The following is an 18,985-nucleotide window of genomic DNA, read 5'->3' on the forward strand; positions in this document are numbered from 1 at the left end:
GTTGTAGATATCAAAAATACGGATCGAAGGAATAAATCAAATAATTTTAAAATTTGTATGTATTTTAAATTGCTTTCCCTGCAATAACCAATTTCAAAATTGCTAAGGATTAATTGTGGAATTGTGGTATTATGTTATTCGTGCACCCCTCCTGATGAATATTTTAAATGGCAGGGCTTCACAGGCATTCTGTTATGCTTATTCTAATAACATGATAAATGAAAATAAACTGATAATTAGGAACTATTACATTATTCCAGAATTATCAGGATAACATACATGTTTAATGATGCAAGTACTTACAAACTGTTGCAAAGGCAAGAATTTTCTGTGTGATTGTTGGTTTGAAGTATAAAACTGGATATATAAGTATGTGTAGCAATACATGCAAAATGCTGGGAGGAACTCAGCAGGCCACGCAGCATCTATGAAAAAGAGCAAACAGTCAACGTTTCAGGCTGCGACTCTTCATCAGGACTGCTTTTCTGTAGATGCTGCCTAGCCTGCTAGGTTCCTCCACCATTTTGTGTGTGTTGTTTAGTATTTCCAGCATCTGCAGATTCTTTTGTTTGAACTGTGTACAATCATGATGGTTCCTTCTCCTTATCTATTAAAGGCAGATGATCATAATACAGTAGTTCTTATTTTCAAGTGTAAAATCAATGTTCAGATTCGTTGTAATTTAAATCACAACTCTTGCCTGAAAGTGAATAGAATAATTTTCCAGAGTATGGTTGCTTATTTTAAAAACATCAAGGAATTAACATTCTATACGAAAATATTTTACACATGCAACAAAGGAGAACGATGAATAATTTATAACATATTCTAGGCAAATAAGCTTTCCATTTTATCATCTTGGTTTTGGGATGAACATTACTGCTTCAGGCCACTTTAAATGTTTTGTCACTTCTGGAATTATTAAACTGGATCTCTTTGTTAGAAATGGGATATCCATTGATATCCTCTTGCTCTGTTAGATCATCATCAGGACTTTCAAGTGACATATCTTTCATCACCTTGTAGTAAACAGGCATATTATAGGCAGTAGACTTTTCCACCTGTGTCTGTTTGCATGTGCATAGTTTTTTGAAGGCAGCTCGAAATTTCTGAGACATTAGGTTGTAAATGATAGGATTGATGGCGCTGTTCAGATAAATACCCATCCTGCAGAACAACAGAAACCAGACGTTCAAGTAGGGTGCATTCATGAACGAGTTGACCACCACCAAGGTTCGGTAGGGCATCCACAGGAGTGCAAATAGGATAACCACCACTGCCAGCATTTGTGTGACCTGAAAAGAAAGCAGTATTACCAAACTGATTGGTATTCATTTTTGAATAGATGAGCAGATTTGTTTGATGATTTTCTGCTAAATAGCATCCAGGAAATAAAAGGATTTCACATTTAAGGTTTTCTTGTTAGGTTGGCATGTACCTTTTATGATGTACACTGATGTGCTTACTGATGAAAACAACAAAAAAAATCAGCTGTTTTCATTATTAAACCTATCAATGCAAAGTACCTCAAATAGATTGATGCAAAGCTCGAGGAGAATAAAGGCAAAATTAAGACATCAACTTTTTGAGCCTTAAAGCATCTCAAAGTATTTCATTGCCATAAGTACTTTTAGACAAGCATGACTGCAAAAGGCTGTGCCTCTGGAAGGTGGCATTGATTACCAAAGACCCTCACAATCCAGGACATGTCCTCTTCCTATTACTACCATCTGGGGTGAGATACAGGAGCCTCAAGACCCACATTTAACATTTTAAACAGCTTCTTCTCCTCCACCATCAGAACAGCCCAGAAACCCATGAACAATACTCCATTATTCTTTTTTTACAATGTTTGGGTATTTCATAATTTATAATAATTAGTATGTCTTGCAATGTACTCCTGCCACAAAACTACAAGTTCAATGACATATGTCAGTGGTAATAAACCTGATGCTGATTCTGAGTCTGAGTCTACTTTGTTCGAGAAGGATCCTTGGTTAAGGTTGAAGGTTAAACCCACCACATAAACCTTTATCCAGCAGCATGTTATCCAGTAACCTTTTTTTTACTAACGATCTTGAGAATTCTGTCATCATTTACAGCAGCGGTCCCCAACCACTGGGCCGCGGACCGGTACCAGGCCGCAAAGCATGCGCTACTGGGCCGTGAGGAAACGATACGATTTGGCGACAGGAGTCAGCTGCACCTTTCCTCATTCCTGGACTTATTTCCTGGCATAATTTACACATTACTATTTAATTATTTATGGTGCAACTGTAACGAAAACCAATTTCCCCCGGGATCAATAAAGTATGACTATGACTATGACATTCCCTGTCACGCCCACTGTTGAGCTTGAACACACGCGAGGTCATTACGCACGCGTCATCCATGTCAGCACGGGAAGGAGATCAACTCCTCGAGCTTGCAAATGACGGCGGGCTGAAAAGCATACCTGACATAACATCTTTGCCAGCATTCTGGATCAAAGTCAAGGCTAAATATCCTGAGATAGCCACGAAAGCACTGAAAACCTTGCTTCCATTTCCAACATATCTCTGCAATGAATGCAACGAAAACTAAATTGCGGAATAGACTGGACATAAGGAACCCCGTTCGAGTATCGCTGTCTCCCATCACCCTTCGATGGCACCGTCTTGTTGCAGGAAAACAAGCCCAGGGCTCCCACTGATTCAGCGATATTGGTGTGTTGCAATGATTTTATATGTTCATACGGGGAAAATATGTGCTGTGTGTTTAATATCCAAATGTTACTTAAAATGTTATGATGCTATTGACTTATATAACCATATCACCATATAACAACTACAGCACAGAAAAAGGCGATCTCTGCCCTTCTAGTCCATGCCGAACGCTACTCTCACCTAGTCCCACCGACCTGCACTCAGCCCTTAACCCTCCATTCCTTTCCTGTCTATATACCTATCCAATTTTTCTTCAAATGATAATATTGAACCTGCCTCTACCACTTCTACTGGAAGTTCGTTCAACACTTACTTCAAGCTCCCCTGATAATTAACTTACCGTTATATTCATGCGAGGAAAATATGTGCTGTGTGTTTAATATTAAATTCATTAGATAAATCCTTTTGGAAACAAAATTAAGTGTATTAGCCACTTATCACCTATATTCCGGTCGTGATTTACAACCACCCCCCACCGAACAGAATCGCCAAAAACGATTTGTAGAAAAACATCGGCACGTGCACGTACACGCATGCGCACTGGTGCCTGCGCAAGGCTTCATGGTCATTGTAGTCTTTCTCGGGGTAAACCCAACGTATTTGACTGCTACTCTTGTTCGTTTGCAACCCTACCACCCCCCTCCCCCCCGGTTGGCCGGTCCGCAAGAATATTGTCAATATGAAACTGGTCTGCAGTGCGAAAAAGGTTGGGGACCCCTGATTTACAGTACAGTGCAAAACTCTATATACAGGCAGGGCGCCTAAGACTTTTGCACAGTACTGTAGAATAATTTTATGTATTGCACTGTACAGCTGCTACAAAAAACAAACTAAACTTCATGACATATGCGAACGATGATAAACCTGATTCTGATATGGGTTTCTATTGTGGACAGAGATTAGGAAGGGAGTAGGGACAGTGGAACCATGGTTGGGAAAAGGAGAAAGGAGAGTGGAGGAAGCAAGATGCATCAGGGACGTTCTGTAATGATAAATAAGCCAATTGTTTGGAATCAAGTTACCTTCCCTGGTGTCTCAGGGCTGGGTATGCCAGCCTCTGTGCCACCAGCTGCCCCGGATCTCGTTCTCTGCCACCTGGCCCACAGCCCTTCCTCGGTACTCCACCCTCACCATTCCCAGCATCCTTTGTTCCTGCCAGATTTACAAACTCTGTTGACAAATACAGTGCTAATCAAAAGTCTATATATAGTATGTGCCTATGACTTTTGCACAGTACTGTATGCTTAAGTAGACCGACTCTTGGTACAATACCTTATCTGAAAGGCAATGCATTTAAAAATAAAATACTACCTCAGTGTCAGTTAAATGATGCTTTCAGGTTACAGAGTAGGAAGTCAACCCACAAGCTTTTGACTAAGGGATAACTTTGTTATCACTAACCCTGGCTGATACTGAGGTAAAAAATTGATAAGCATTATGATAATAGCACTATTTGGAAATTGCTTGCAAAAGCAAGTAATTTCTTTCCAAATTACTAACTTGTAAGTGGAGTGATTAGATTGGTGGATGTTAGCTAAAGCTATCAGAAGCATTGAAATTAGGAATAGTAATACTGCATCATATTTTGAAACAGAAGTTAGAGGTTGTATTTATACCACAATTGTCATTATCTCAGAAAGTCCCACAGACATCAACACAAGGTATTTCTAAGTTGTATTCATTCTAACAATTTAGGAAGTATGGAGACCATACATCTGCATGTACAATCTGTAATGAGGTAATGAATGGAAAGTATTTGACGGAGGAATAAGTATTAGCCAAAACACTATAAGAAATCTTATGTCCTCCTTGGAAATATAGCTCATGGATTATTTTCAGGTACTTGAGAGGTGAGCATGTTATTAATTTAAGTTACCATTAAAAGACAACATGTCCAAAAGTGCAACACAGGGTCCATATTACATTAGACATCTTAATTGCTAGTCCTAATATCCCACAGATATTTTGGCTCAAATCTCTGAAATGGAACAAACTATTATCCTGTGAGTCAGGAGCTAGTTTTCTACCCACTGAGCATGAATGAAGCTCTTAAACAACTAGAATATTCCATGTCAGTGATTTGCAACAGGTTCATTTTTTTGGCAGTGTAATTAGTCTGATCTGAACAATGCCTCGTTTTTTTTTCAAAGAACATAAGGGGCCCAAATGACATTTTGATCTTTTGGAATATGAACCATAGGTTATAATCCAGAATCAAAGGGCAACATAGGGTGCCATAGTAGTGTAATGGTTAGCACAACACTATTACAGCTCGGGGCATTCGGAGTTCAAAGTTCAATTCCGGTGCCATCTGTAAGGAGTCGGTATGTCCTCCCCATGGAGTGAGCAAGTCTTCCCCAGGTGCTCTGGTTCCCTCCCACAGTCCAAAGATGTACCAGGTAGGTTAACTGGCCATTGTAAGGTTAGGGTTAATTGGGTTTGTCAGGGATTGTTGGGGCAGCACAGCTCAAAGGGCCAGAAGGGCCTAACCCATGCTGTAAAACAAAATAAATAAACAAATAAATATGCAGTGTTCAATAGAAGGGGCTGAATAAAAATACAGAAAATAAATTTTGAAAAGACCTCAGAGTGTGGTTAAAACGAATGAACCACACACTTCTGACCTGTGTACCTCACAAAAGATATATTGCAACAGATTCTCAAGGCTTCAGTAGAACATCGCTCAAACCCATCACATTCTAAAATTAAGCCTTTATTCAACAGCATGGTAATCAATTCTTTTACTAACTCAAGTGAAATTATGCTTTTTTTTCTCCTACATATTTTGTCACCGTTTTGATACAAAAGTGGGATCATGATTTGTTATGGGTGAATGAAGTTTTCACTTCCACGGATGAGAAACCTAGTTAGAAATTGCATGCCAGCTCATGCCAAAGCTGAATGGGTTTCTTGTTGCTGCACAACATTTCTCTGCTGTACTAGAGTACTGTAGTTACGGTATACACTGAACTTGTCGTCAAGGCTTGTTCGATAATATCTCACAAACCTGTGGATAGAAATACCAATACAAAATTCCCCACATATCAAATGCAAACCTGATTTGCAAATTGCTTGTTGTTCTTTGATCAACTTTAGGGAAAAAAATGCTGAATGGCCATTTGTAATGTCACAATGGGCATCCATCCCCCACATGGACTGCAGCAGTTCAAGAATGTGGTTCAGCACCAGTATGAGAAGGTATTAGTGATGAGTAACTAATTCTGACCTTTCCAGCTACACCTATGTAACACAAATGAATAAATATCAATTCTTAAGATAATCCTGTGTAGTTAATTTAGAATGATTTATTTAAAGCACAAGGTAAGGAAAAACTATCCATATGCAAATTCTCATTTCTCCAGCTTGGAGAGTTTCTGTATTTGAATTGATATATATTTGTTACGATGTATTAGAAAGGGCTATTTCCAATTTTAGCCACTACGAACAATAATTTTTCCTGGTATTAATATTTTAAATTAATCTCACATTAATAACTACATCCTTACTTTACAATTATATTTTAATCTATAATTTATTTGAATATTTATTCTGAGCAATTTGACAATCTTGATTATGATATTTTAATTTTCACAAATTAAAACATTGACCTTGAGTATAAATTATTCTGTCTGAATTAAAATACATTATGCTATACTGTTGGTATTTTAGTTAAACAAAAGTAAGTATGTTAGACAAAGTAAAGTTGTGCATCAGAGATTGTCCAGAGATTCTCTTTCCCAACAACTAACCTTTCAAATATTTGGAGATGGTTAAGATTGCCGCAGCATTGTTTTCTTTAAAGAATTGTTATCCTTCATGGATATTAATGGAAGTAAGAACAGAGCAACATCTTCTCCTCTGCTCTCATAAAAGTAATCCCCATTTTCATGTGTTTTGATTTATTTGTAATCATCAAAGTTGCGGAGTTGACAACCTGCCCACCGACCCCACTACCATTACTTTACCGTGTCCTCTCAGAGTCACCTTGTGTACAGGTACTCCTGTACCTAGCATCACTTTATGTACATAAAATCAATCTATACAAGCTATCTTATGTATTTATATTTATTGTGCTTTTTAAAATTATTGTGTCTTATTGTGCTGCATTGGATCCGGAGTAACCATTATTTTGTTCTCCTTTACACTTGTGTACTGGAAATGACATTAAACAATCTTGAATCTTGAAACTGTAGTACAATTCATATTGCTTCATTATATTTCATCCAGTCTGCTGCCCAAATCTGCCAATGTATTTCAAGTTTGCTGTTGCTAAGGATTTACCCAAGGTTTTATATTGATCAATCGTCACATAGCTCTTCCCATAAAACCCAGAGAACAATAGTTTGCTTTTGAGATGCTCTTTGGCTCATGTGAACCAAAGTCCTCCCAATTCTGTGTTTATCCATACCATTCTTTTTTCCTCTAGTATTTATGAGAATATGCTACTTATATTTATGGATACTGAATTCCATCAGCATACAAGTGTCTCAACACAGCATTCGTTAATCTTTAGCATAATTTATTCTTTCCGTTCTTTTCTCATCCATTGCCATATGGGCAACACTTTCTATAGCCCTCATATCACTGTTTAAATCAGGGTAAGCTATTGTGAAATTTCAAAATGTGGAAATGCTGATGTCGTGTAATAGATTAGGAAGAATTTGTTAATGTAATGTGATGTGACTTTAAAGGAAATGAAGGCCAGGGAGAAAAAAAAATGCAGTGTGATATTTTCTAGCTCCCAATCTCATCTATTCAATCAGAAAACAAAGAAAGGAAAATTAATGACACTCAACAAGGCGGTGGATTCTCTGTACTTATGAATGGTCACTAACAGAGAATAAGCAAATTCAAGGAATACATTTATATAACCAACACACACAAAAAATGCTGGTGAATGCAGCAGGCCAGGCAGCATCTAAAGGAAGAGGTACAGTTGACTTTTCGGGCCGAGACCCTTCGTCAGGACTAACTGAAAGAAGAGATAGTAAGAGATTTGAAAGTGGGAGGGGGAGGGGGAGATCCGAAATGATAGGAGGAGACAGGAAGGGGAGGGATGGAGCTAAGAGCTGGAAAGTTGATTGGCAAAAGGCTGGAAAAGGTGGAGGATCATGGGACGGGAAGCCTAGGGAGAAAGAAAGGGGGAGGGGAGCCCAGAGGATGGAGAACAGGCAAGGAGTTATAGTGAGAGGGACAGAGGGAGAAAAAAGAGAGAGAGAAAAAAAGGGAATAAATAAATAAATAAATAAATAGATAGATAAATAAGGGATGGGGTACGAAGAGGAGGAGGGGCATTAACAGAAGTTAGAGAAGTCAATGTTCATGCCTTCAGATTGGAGGCTACTCAGACGCAATATAAGGTATTATTCCTCCAACCTGAGTGTGCCTTCATCTTTACAGTAGAGGAGGCCGTGGATAGACATATCAGAATGGGGATGGGATGTGAAATTAAAATGTGTGGCCACTCGGAGATCCCGATCTCTCTGGCGGACAGAGCGTAGGTGTTCAGCGAAACGGTCTCCCAGCCTGCGTCGCATCTCGCCAATATATAGAAGGCCGCATCGGGAGCACCGGATGCAGTATATCACCCCAGCCGACTCACGGGTGAAGTGTCGCCTCACCTGGAAGGACTGTCTGGGGCCCTGAATGGTGGTAAGGGAGGAAGTGTAAGGGCATGTGTAGCACTTGTTCCGCTTACAAGGATAAGTGCCGGGAGGGAGATTGGTGGGAAGGGATGGGGGGGACGAATGGATAAGGGAGTCGTGTAGGGAGTGATCTCTGCGGAAAGCAGAAAGTGGGGGGAGGGAAAGATGTGCTTAGTCGTGGGATCCCATCGAAGGTGGCAGAAGTTACGGAGAATTATATGTTGGACCCAGAGGCTGGTGGGGTGGTAGGTGAGGACAAGGGGAACCCTATTCCTATTGGAGTGGCGGAGGATGTGATTTATCGTCTTCATGAGAACTATAATGACTGTGGTGAAGCAATAAAGATTTGAGCATCCATATTGAGAAATTCAGTAAGTGCACACAGCGGTATAGTTGCTTAGAGGCAAGTTCAAAACTGATATTTGCAAGGTATGTAGCAGATGAAATTCAATGTGAGAATTTAAGATAATGGCTTTAGACCTACACAAAAATACTTACTTTTGACAAAATCTAGAAACTGGTCTTAATAGATTTCGGTGTTCACATGAATAAATCACTAAAAGTTTGAAACTCAGGAACAAAATATGATCAGAAAGACTAATGGAATCCTGGCCTTTATTTTAGGTGAATTAATGTACAAAAACCTATAATGGATGTGCATTGGAAACTAACCCACTCATGAATAAAAGAAAGCAACTGTCACAGTATTAACAAACAAGAGAAAATCTGCAGATGCTGGAAATGGTATTTTGTTGAAAATCAGTAAGTATGAAATACTGAACCAAATTTGAATGGTTTATTTTTGGTTTTGAAACTGGTGATGTCTTTTTAAGTGAAGACCATAGAGGTGCTGGGTATTTAGGTACAATTATTATTTGGACATGGGTAATAATGTCATATAATAAACACGAGAAGACCTGCAGATACTGGGAATCCAAAGCAGTACACACAAAATGCTGGAGGAACTCAAAAGAGTAAACAGTCGACGTTTCAGGCCGAGACCCTTTTTCAGGCCATATAATAGTTATTTGCAGAGGCAACAGCATTCTTAAATTATGGCTTCCAATAATAATCACAAAATGCTAATTCCAAGCAAGTTCACAACTAATTATGTTCCCACTCATTAGCTGGTCTAAGGCCAACAGCAGCCTGTCTAACTGATGGGAACACCTTAACTCTCGTGTATTGAATATGAATATGGAATCTACTTGATCATACTGACAAGCCTGGGTTATCTAGTATAATAGTCTAAGGCCAACAGTCTAAGGCCAACAGCAGCCTGTCTAACTGATGGGAACACCTTAACTCTCGTGTATTGAATATGAATATGGAATCTACTTGATCATACTGACAAGCCTGGGTTATCTAGTATAATAGATACTATGGACAGTCATAGCTGAAAAGATTGACTAGTATTTAAGACAAGAAAGTAGTAACACCTACTTTAACTGTTAGTTACAGATCAAAGTGGACTGGCAGATATAATTTCCCATAACAATGAAACCAAAAGTGTATCAATTTAGTTAAGTACTTCGTGTGCAATAAAGGTATTTCAGTAACTATCTATACAAAGACCAGTCACTGTCTGATTTTCTCATTTCCAAAACCACCTGTAAATTCTGGAAATTTGAAATAAGAAAGTGTTGAAAATGCTGCAAAGATAATAATATCTTTAACAAACATCATCTGACTTATGTATTTCCAGGATTTTCTGTTTGTAATTCTTTTGCTTATATATTTGACTCAGAAATTATATTTGTTGAATGTTACAACATCAAATGTGAAATGAGTTTTATGTTGCTAAACAATATTTCCACTTCAGATGAACTACGGTCATCATGAGAAGGCCTTTATGGAAAGTCTGCCTGACATGATTCTTGCTCAGTATTAGCTGTAGCTTTTCATTCATTTTTGCAGTCTCTGTGGCATCAGTTAACACTTCAGATTATTAACATTTCCAGAACTTGCTGTTAATCTTTAAGATTACCAGAAATTGCAGGCTATGTCATTGTAGGAAGACTCCACAATATTTCAGACTTTAGCAGATTAGCAAAACATCTCACAGAGAGAGGGGCCACATTATGTTACATTGTCATAAAATGCTGTTATCTGCTCCCCCCCACAACACCTGTTTTCTTGTTGCTGCCTTTCAGCTCCAATGAAGGGCCTGCCATATGAAACTTCTCTTTCTACAGATGCTGCCTGACCGGCTGAGTTTAATTTCACAGGATCTTTTTCTTTCTTTCTTTCTCTCTCTCTCTCTCTCTCTCTCTCTGTCCCTCCCTCCCTCCCTCCCTCCTCCCCCCCACCCCACCCACGGCCCCCCACCCTTGCAACCACTGTTCACCTGATTGAAATGTATAACCTGTATAACAAAGGTGAACAGGTGCCATAAGTTACCCTACAAAGCGCTCAAAATCCGGTGATTCAAAGTGTCCTCCGTCACGTGAAACAAGCGCTTCAGGTCACCGGAACAATATTTCAACTTTAAGTTCGGAGTTGTAACGATTAACCATTACGACTCATTATAAATAATATAAACAATAACGAAATAATAAAAAATCCGGAAATAGATTAATTGCGGAGAAAAAGGTTTCAGAGAGTCGCCTATCCGAGAAAGGTTAAATAGTTCTCCTTTGAAACTGTAAACAGGACTTCCAGTAGAGCTCATGGAGTGAAGTCGTGTTCTTGACTCGCTCCATTACCTCTGAGATTTTCTTCTTATGATCAGCTATATTTTAATTAACCATTAAGGCATCGACTTTTACAATACTTTGAAATAAATTGGGCTCTTTGATAATCGGATGCGTTTAAGGTCTGCTATGCCTAAGAATGGAAAAAACGGGAAGGACGGCAAACCTCCGGTTAGACCGAAAGGTACCGATTTTCCTCCGACTGAACCACCGCTGACTTTGAAAGCTAAATCGGAGCTAATTCAAAGGGAAATTTCAACCTCTGTTACGGAGCTGATTCGTGCGGAAATTTCAATTAATTTCCAGAAAATTGCTGATTCAATCGATAAGATACAAACATCGATTATGGAACATCAGTCGGCTATATCTGATCTTCAAAAATCCACGCAACAAAATGAACTCAAGATGGAGAAAATCGAAGAAACAATTAATGTAATGAAGAAGAAACTTGACTTTCTGACCTTTAAAAACTCTGACTTAGAATCCAGAATGCGACGGCAGAATCTTCGAATGATTGGGGTGCGTGAAGCTGTTGAATCTGATAACCCTATGAAGTATTTTTCTCAACTTTTAAAAGATGCATTTCCTACTGTATTTCCTGACCAACCACTGTTATTGGATCGTGTTCACAGAGTTCCATCATACTCGTCTAAGTCAGATAAACCTCGACATGTCATCTTACGCTTTCATTACTTTCAAGAGAAGGAGAAACTGTTTCGTTTCGTTCGATCTAAAGGTTACATTGATTTTTTGGATCTTAAGTTCCGATTCGTGGAGGATTTCAGTAAACCAATTCGGGATCAACGGGTTCGTTACAGATCTGTGATGTCGGAACTCTACAAGATGGATTTAAAACCAGCGCTGCTTTACCCTGCACGTCTAAGGATTCATACATTGGATGGAGCCCTCCGTTTTTTTGAATGTCCATCGGATGCCCAGAGTTATCTGGATCAATTTTCACCTTCAGCATCTTAATCGTAATTTTTAACTATCTCCGTTTGATCGGAGGTTGTGAATTTGTCAGTCTCAATTTTTTTTTGCCTTATATGGGCAGAAAAGTTTATTTTTGATTAATTAATATGGTTGCTAAACTTTTTTTCTATCTGCGTCATTCCTTTCTTTTTCCCAGGGGATTCTGGGTGGTTATTCCCTCACCGTCATTCTATGTATTTCCTTTGAGGCCTTAAATTTTGTAGTTTTTAAATCTACTTCTTTTTGTAGGTTTTCATAACTAGTTTATGTTAACAATTCCATTTCTTTTTTTGTTTACTCATAGGGTCTGGGGTTTGTTGCATTTTTTTATATATTTTCTGGCTTTTTCTCTGTTATATTAAGTGTTTGTTTTAATTGATTTACCTTTTTTTATTCTTTTACTGTTTTAAAAATAGCTGATCTTTTTTATATTTACACTTTTTTTAGGAAGCGTATACCAGAAGTCATGGGGGTAGTTTTAGTGCTTGCTTCTTTCTGGCTGGTCTGTGTTAGATTTAGCCTTGGGGTCATGGGTTGGGGGGTGGTGGGAGGGGCTTCACGTTTTAGTTTCTTTCTTCTTGGGCTATGTACACTATTGAAGTATTGGTTGCGTTCTCCTTCGCGGTATCTCTTATTTGTTCTGTTCCCTTTCCGGGTTCATGGGTCGAGCCTATCGTCAATCCTCCTTGTTGTGGGTTGACTTTAGGGGTTATGGAGTCTATTATTAATTTTGTCTCCTGGAATACTAATAGTCTTAATCATCCTATTAAAAGGAAAAAAGTTTTTAAAGTGTTCTGGAGACTTAAAGCACAAATTTTATTTTTACAAGAGACCTATGTGCGGAGGGGGGACAGACTACGTTTTTTTAAATTCTGGAAGGGACAACAGTTTCATTCAAAGTCCAACGCTAAGATTTGAGGCGTCTCTATTTTTATAGACTCCTCAGTTACTTTTATACAACATGATATTATTTCTGATCCGAATGGTAGATTTCTACTGATTAGTGGTCTATTATTTAATAAAAAGGTAGTTTTGGTTAATGTTTATGCTCCTAATATGGACTGTCCAGAATTTTATAAATCATTATTCAATCAGTTCCCGAATTTGAATGAGTTTTCATTGATCTGGGACGGAGATCTTAATACCTGTTTATCTCCAGCTTTGGACCGTTCGGCTCCTCTACAGAACTTACCTAATAAATCTGCAACTTTGATTAATTCATTCCTCTCTGATTCTGGGTCAACGGACATTTGGCGTTTTCTGCATCCTCAGGAAAAAGATTTTTCTTTTTTTTTCACATGTTCACCATTCCTATTCAAGAATTGATCATTTCTTTATTGACTCTCGTCTTATTTCTTCAGTGATTAAATGTGATTATGACTCTATAACCATTTCGGATCATGCTCCACTTAAGCTTTCTATTAAAATTCAGACCAATACACAAAATAATAGACAATGGTGTTTTAATTCGCTGTTGCTTCAGGACTCGGACTTTGTAAACTTTATGAATGAACAGATTGATCTTTTTTTTACAATCAACTATACAGAGGATATTTCTGTGAACATTCTTTGGGATACTTTTAAAGCTTATATTCGTGGTCAGATTATTTCATATTCTGCTGCTTTGAGGAAGAAGCTGAAGCAGGAGGAGTTGGTAATTGTGGACAAGATTAAGGAAATTGATAAGAAATATGTTATAGCTCCCTCTGAGGAGTTATATAAACAAAGAACTGAACTTCAAATGGAACACAGTTTATTACTTTCGTCCTTGATTGTAAACCAATTAAAGAAAACAAGAAGTGAATTTTATGTACACAGTGACAAAATTGGCAAACTGCTGGCTAACCAATTGAAGTCTAATTATGCTAAATCTCAAATTAATCAGATTTAAAATCAAAATGACCGACTGATACTTGATCATGCGGGGATTAATCAAACCTTCTGTGATTTTTATTCTTCCTTATATCAATCAGAGTCTCCTCGAGACTCTAAATATATGAATGATTTTTTAGATAACCTAGACTTCCCTGAGATTTCACAGGATATGTCTTCTGTGTTAGATACTCCCATTACCACTGATGAGATTAAGAATGTTATTTCCTCTATGAATTTGGGGAAAGCTCCTGGCCCTGATGGGTTTACCGTAGAATTTTATAAATGTTTTGCACCTTCATTAATCCCTTGGTTCTGTAGGGTTTTCGAGGCTTCATTAAAACTTGGTAAACTTTCCGAATCTTTCAATAGAGCGTCAATCTCTCTAATATTAAAGAAGGATAAAGATCCTGCTCAATGTGCATCTTATAGACCAATATCTTTATTAAATGTTGATTCTAAAGTTTTTTCTAAGTTATTAGCAAACAGATTAGAAAAAGTATTTCCTTTTATTATTTCGGAAGACCAAACGGGTTTTATTAAAGGTCGTTACTCTTTTTATAACATTCGCACACTGTTAAATATTGTTTATACCCCCTCACAAAATGTTCCTGAGTGTGTTATTTCTTTAGATGCTGAGAAAGCTTTTGATAGAGTAGAATGGCCTTATTTATTTAAGGTGCTTGAAATGTTTAATTTTAGCTCGAAATTTATATCCTGGATCAAACTGTTATATCATTCTCCTGTGGCCTCGGTCCGTACTAACTCTCTAAGTTCACCTTTTTTCCCTCTTTTTCGAGGTACTCGACAAGGTTGTCCTCTTAGTCCTTTATTATTTGATATTGCATTAGAACCTCTTGCAATTGCCATTCGAGAACCTCCAAATATTACTGGGATAACTCGGGGCTTAAAGTCCCATAAAATATCACTCTATGCTGATGATTTACTTTTATATATTTCTAATCCTCAAAAATCCACCCCTGCTGTTTTAGAGTTATTAGCACAATTTAGTCTTTTTTCAGGTTATAAATTAAATCTTAATAAGAGTGAACTTTTCCCGATTAATAAACAACTTCCCTTATATCATAATTTTCCATTTAAATTGATTAATAATTATTTTTCATATCTTGGGATTAAAATTACTTGTAAATACAAAGATTTATTTAAGATTAACTTTTTACCCTTAATTGACCATATTATTCAACTTTCATCCAAATGGTTTCCTTTATATTTAACTTTGATTGGTCGTATTAACGCAGTTAAGATGTTTTTTTTGCCAAAGTTTCTATATATATTTCAGGCAGTACCAATCTTTGTTCCAAAATCTTTTTTTGATAAAGTTGACTCAAAAATTTCTTCATTTATTTGGCAAAATAAAAACCCGAGACTGGGTAAAATACATTTACAGAAAGCTAAGAGAGATGGAGGTTTAGTGTTACCTAACTTTAGTTTCTATTATTGGGCAATTAATATTCGACATATGAAATTTTGGTTACTTGACCAGGATATACTATCCATTCCTAAATGGGTAGCATTGGAATTACAATCTGTTCAGGGCTATACACTTGGCTCTATTTTAGGTTCCTCTCTTCCTTTTGATTTGAAACGCCTCAAACTGGTATCTAACCCGATAGTTAAATATACCTTACGTATTTGGTTTCAATTCAGAAAATTTTTTGATCTTAACCAATTTGGGCTAGCGATTCCTATTTTAGGTAACATATTTTTTCCTCCCTCTTTTACGTATCGTGCTTTTCAAATTTGGAAGACTAAGGGCATTTCACGGTTTTTGGATTTATTTTTAGATGGTTCCCTTATGTCTTTTGAACAATTATCTAATAAATATAATTTATCAAGAATACATTTTTTTAGATATCTACAAGTTAGAAATTTCCTAAGTACTATACTTTCTTCTTTTCCAATGCTTCCTCCTACATACATTTTAGATACTATAATTAACCTTAATCCATGTCAGAAAGGTGCATCGGCTATGATTTATAATATTATTATGAAACTTAGGAAAGCTCCATTTGATAAGATTAGGGTAGATTGGGAACAGGAATTGGGGTCTATCATTTCCGTGGATGACTGGGGGCAGATTTTACAATTAGTCAATACTTCCTCTATTTGTGCTAAACATTCCCTAATTCAATTTAAAGTTGTTCATAGAGCACATATGTTCAAAGATAAATTAGCTCGCTTTTATTCTCATATTAATCCTTTTTGTGATAGATGTCCGGGGCAGATAGCCTCTTTAACTCATATGTTTTGGTCTTGTCCTACTCTGGAAACTTTTTGGAGAGACATTTTTAATATTATCTCCAAGGTATTGAATATAGATATCTCTCCTCACCCTATTACCGCTATCTTTGGACTACCTAAAATTTCCAGTAATCTTTCTCCTTCAGCCCGTAGAATGATTGCATTTCTTACTTTAATGGTTAAAAGATGTATCTTACAATATTGGTAAGAGCTTAATGCTCCAGCTACCTTTTTTTAGTTTTCTCAGACGATATTATGCTTGAATTTGGAGAAAATTAGAAGCAATCTTTATGATTCCTCACTTAAATTTGAACAGACCTGGAGATCTTTTATTCAATATTTTCATTTAATGTAATTTTTTTTCTCCTCTTTTTTTGCTCCATATTTATATACCCTTCTAGTTTTTTTTACTGTTTTTAATGGAGGTCGGGATTGAGGGCGTGACTTTAACTTTTTTAACTCTGCTTGGTTCCAAGTTAGCCCATTGCTTTGCTTTGCTTTTAGTTAGTTGCACGGTGGTTTTTTTGGGGTTTTTTTTCGTTTTCTCTATTGATATATATATATAAAAATTAGTATACTATTATGTTACCTTAGTATGTTATGTTTAAACTACATTGTTTGTATCTTTTTTTTGTATTAATATCTCCTGTAATTTTATTATATTCTAACAGTGTATTAGTGCCTATATGGCTTACCTTTTTGTATACTTATTCAATAAAAAGATTTAAAAAAGAAAGAAACTGTAAACAGAACTCATACCGCCACCTACCGCAACCTACGGGAATTCCGCTTTCCAGAAACTCAATATACAAAACGCATAGTTTACCCTGTATAAAAGTAAACTCTTTTAAGTCTACAATAGAGAGGTGTGCCTTTATGGTCATAAGAGAAAAAAAATGAGCAGTATTTTCAGGCATTTCGACAATATTGGGAAAAGTGGATGTGACACCTTATTTTACATTGTGTCACCACAAAAATAATTTGAAGCCTAATTTTTAAATAGTGTCTATAAATTATTCACTGTCTTTTTCCAGCATTAATGCAATGCAATTACAGAAATGGGCTCAACTTCTTGAACATTAGGAACAGGTTCCTGGACAGATTTGGCTGCCTCGGCATACTTTAGTTTATTAGCTTTGTATAATGTGTGGCAATCATTTTAATTTAATCTTCCTGAGCATAACTTGTATGCAGGAATGTCAGCAATAAAGGACCTGGCGCCAAACAATTAAAGATGATGATCGAAGCAGATCGGGCTAGGGAGCCGGAAGGTCTTGTTACCTGCCGGGATTGTTACCTGCTTCCTTGAAGATTGAGCACTCTTGCTGCGGCCACCGGACGTCTTGACGGTGTTGGAGGGTCCCTTGTGAATGGAATTATTGGATGTATCCTGTGGGGTGCTGGGAATGGGATTCAGAATCAGGATCCGAGCGATGAGACTATAAAGGACCGTGGCCACCAATAACGGTATCACGTAGAACATAGTGAAGTCCAGGAAGTAGATGGGCAAGTAATGGTTTCTGGACACTTTATAATCACAAACCACCTCAATGCCATCAGCATGTGGAATCTGCTTGATGTCTAGTAAAAAGAACCACATCACGCAATATACAGAAGTGAAGACCCATACAAATGCGATTATTTTCTTTGCTCTGGACACAGTGCAGATGAACTGTGCTTTGATGGGGTGGCAAATTGCAATGTACCGCTCGATGGTAAACGCGGTGATGGAACACGAGGACGCGTTGATGCCTAGGTACTGAAGGTACGTGATACAAAGGCATCCCACGTATCCATAGACCCAAGAGGCAGCCACACTCTCGGTGATATTGGGCAGACCGGCCGCCAAGAGCACAACCAGGTCTGCGATGGCCAGGCTCACCAGGTAGCAGTTAGTGGGGGTTCTCATGTGCTTGGTCTTCAGCACCACGAGAACTACCATGACGTTGCCAGCTATCCCCACACCACAGATCAACAGGACCAACAGTAACGTGACCACCTGGTATTCGAGAGGATTCCAGGGCATCGGCTTCATGCCCTCTGTCTGGTTCATTGAGTTGTTTACCAACTCCATCATACTTGTCAGATTCTCCATGGTTACCAACACCTTCTCTTGCTGCAAGCTTCGTTAGGTTCGAGGACTCATTGCGCTGCCGAACCCTGTATAAAAACAGCAACAGCCACAACTTATTGAAGAGTATAGGATGATTCAAAGCAACTTTTCAACAGAATTAAAACCCGCTAAGACACGGAACGCTGCTCCAAATGTGACACGCCGCGGAAGTGTTCGCTCTCTCGGCGCTAACAGATTTACCGCTGCATCCCCTCAGGTTTTCATCCGTTTCCCAAGAAGACAAATTTGAAGGCAAGTATGTATGTAAACGAATAAAACGAATGCTGCTGAGTATTCTAATGACTGGTGCAAGATCAGCCAGTCATTTCAGACATCTCGCTCATCAGGAAGTCCCGATAACCACCATTAAGTGTTCTTTTTAATATAAAACATTCTGTTGTTTAAAGTTAGTTGTCTTGTCAAACACCTTGACTGATATTGTCAGAACATTTCTACTTTTAAAATACGGCTTCCTGGTTTCTGTAGAACTTCAAGCAATTTCCCTGCCGTGGAATTTACAAACAAGTCTTGAAACCGTGCTCAGTTCTCAGTATTTCTTCAGTTTCCGGTACTAATATTTCATGATGTTAATAAACCAATCAGTAACAAATCGAATGATTTATTAAGATACACATTACAAGCGTTTTAAATACACAAGTAGGAAGATGGTTACAATCAAAAGTGTCACTTACTTCGTGAGAAGCCAATGTTGATCGAATGTCT

At 37.7% G+C, this 18,985-nt stretch overlaps 1 protein-coding gene across 1 annotated transcript; it reads right to left on the reverse strand.

Moving 5' to 3' along the window:
- Nucleotides 1–884: 884 nt before the first annotated feature.
- LOC140208339 (thyrotropin-releasing hormone receptor-like) lies at nt 885–18,244 on the reverse strand. Its single transcript, XM_072276939.1, has 2 exons — nt 17,447–18,244; nt 885–1,295 (listed from the first exon to the last, which is right to left on the reverse strand). The coding sequence occupies exons 1-2, from the start codon at nt 18,242–18,244 to the stop codon at nt 885–887; spliced, it is 1,209 nt and encodes a 402-aa protein (XP_072133040.1).
- Between the last annotated feature and the right edge of the window lie 741 nt (nt 18,245–18,985).

The sequence above is a fragment of the Mobula birostris genome, chromosome 2, assembly GCF_030028105.1.
Source record: "Mobula birostris isolate sMobBir1 chromosome 2, sMobBir1.hap1, whole genome shotgun sequence".
Taxonomy (NCBI): domain Eukaryota; kingdom Metazoa; phylum Chordata; class Chondrichthyes; order Myliobatiformes; family Myliobatidae; genus Mobula; species Mobula birostris.

What these genes read in the sequence shown, in the direction of transcription:
- LOC140208339 (XM_072276939.1), bottom strand. Translation starts at nt 18,244, where the DNA reads ATGGAGAATCTGACAAGTATGATGGAGTTGGTAAACAACTCAATGAAC. An exon ending in CTCAATCTTCAAGGAAGCAG is followed by an intron (nt 1,296 to 17,446) that starts GTAACAATCCCG and finishes CTTTCTTTTCAG; the next exon opens with GTCACACAAATGCTGGCAGT.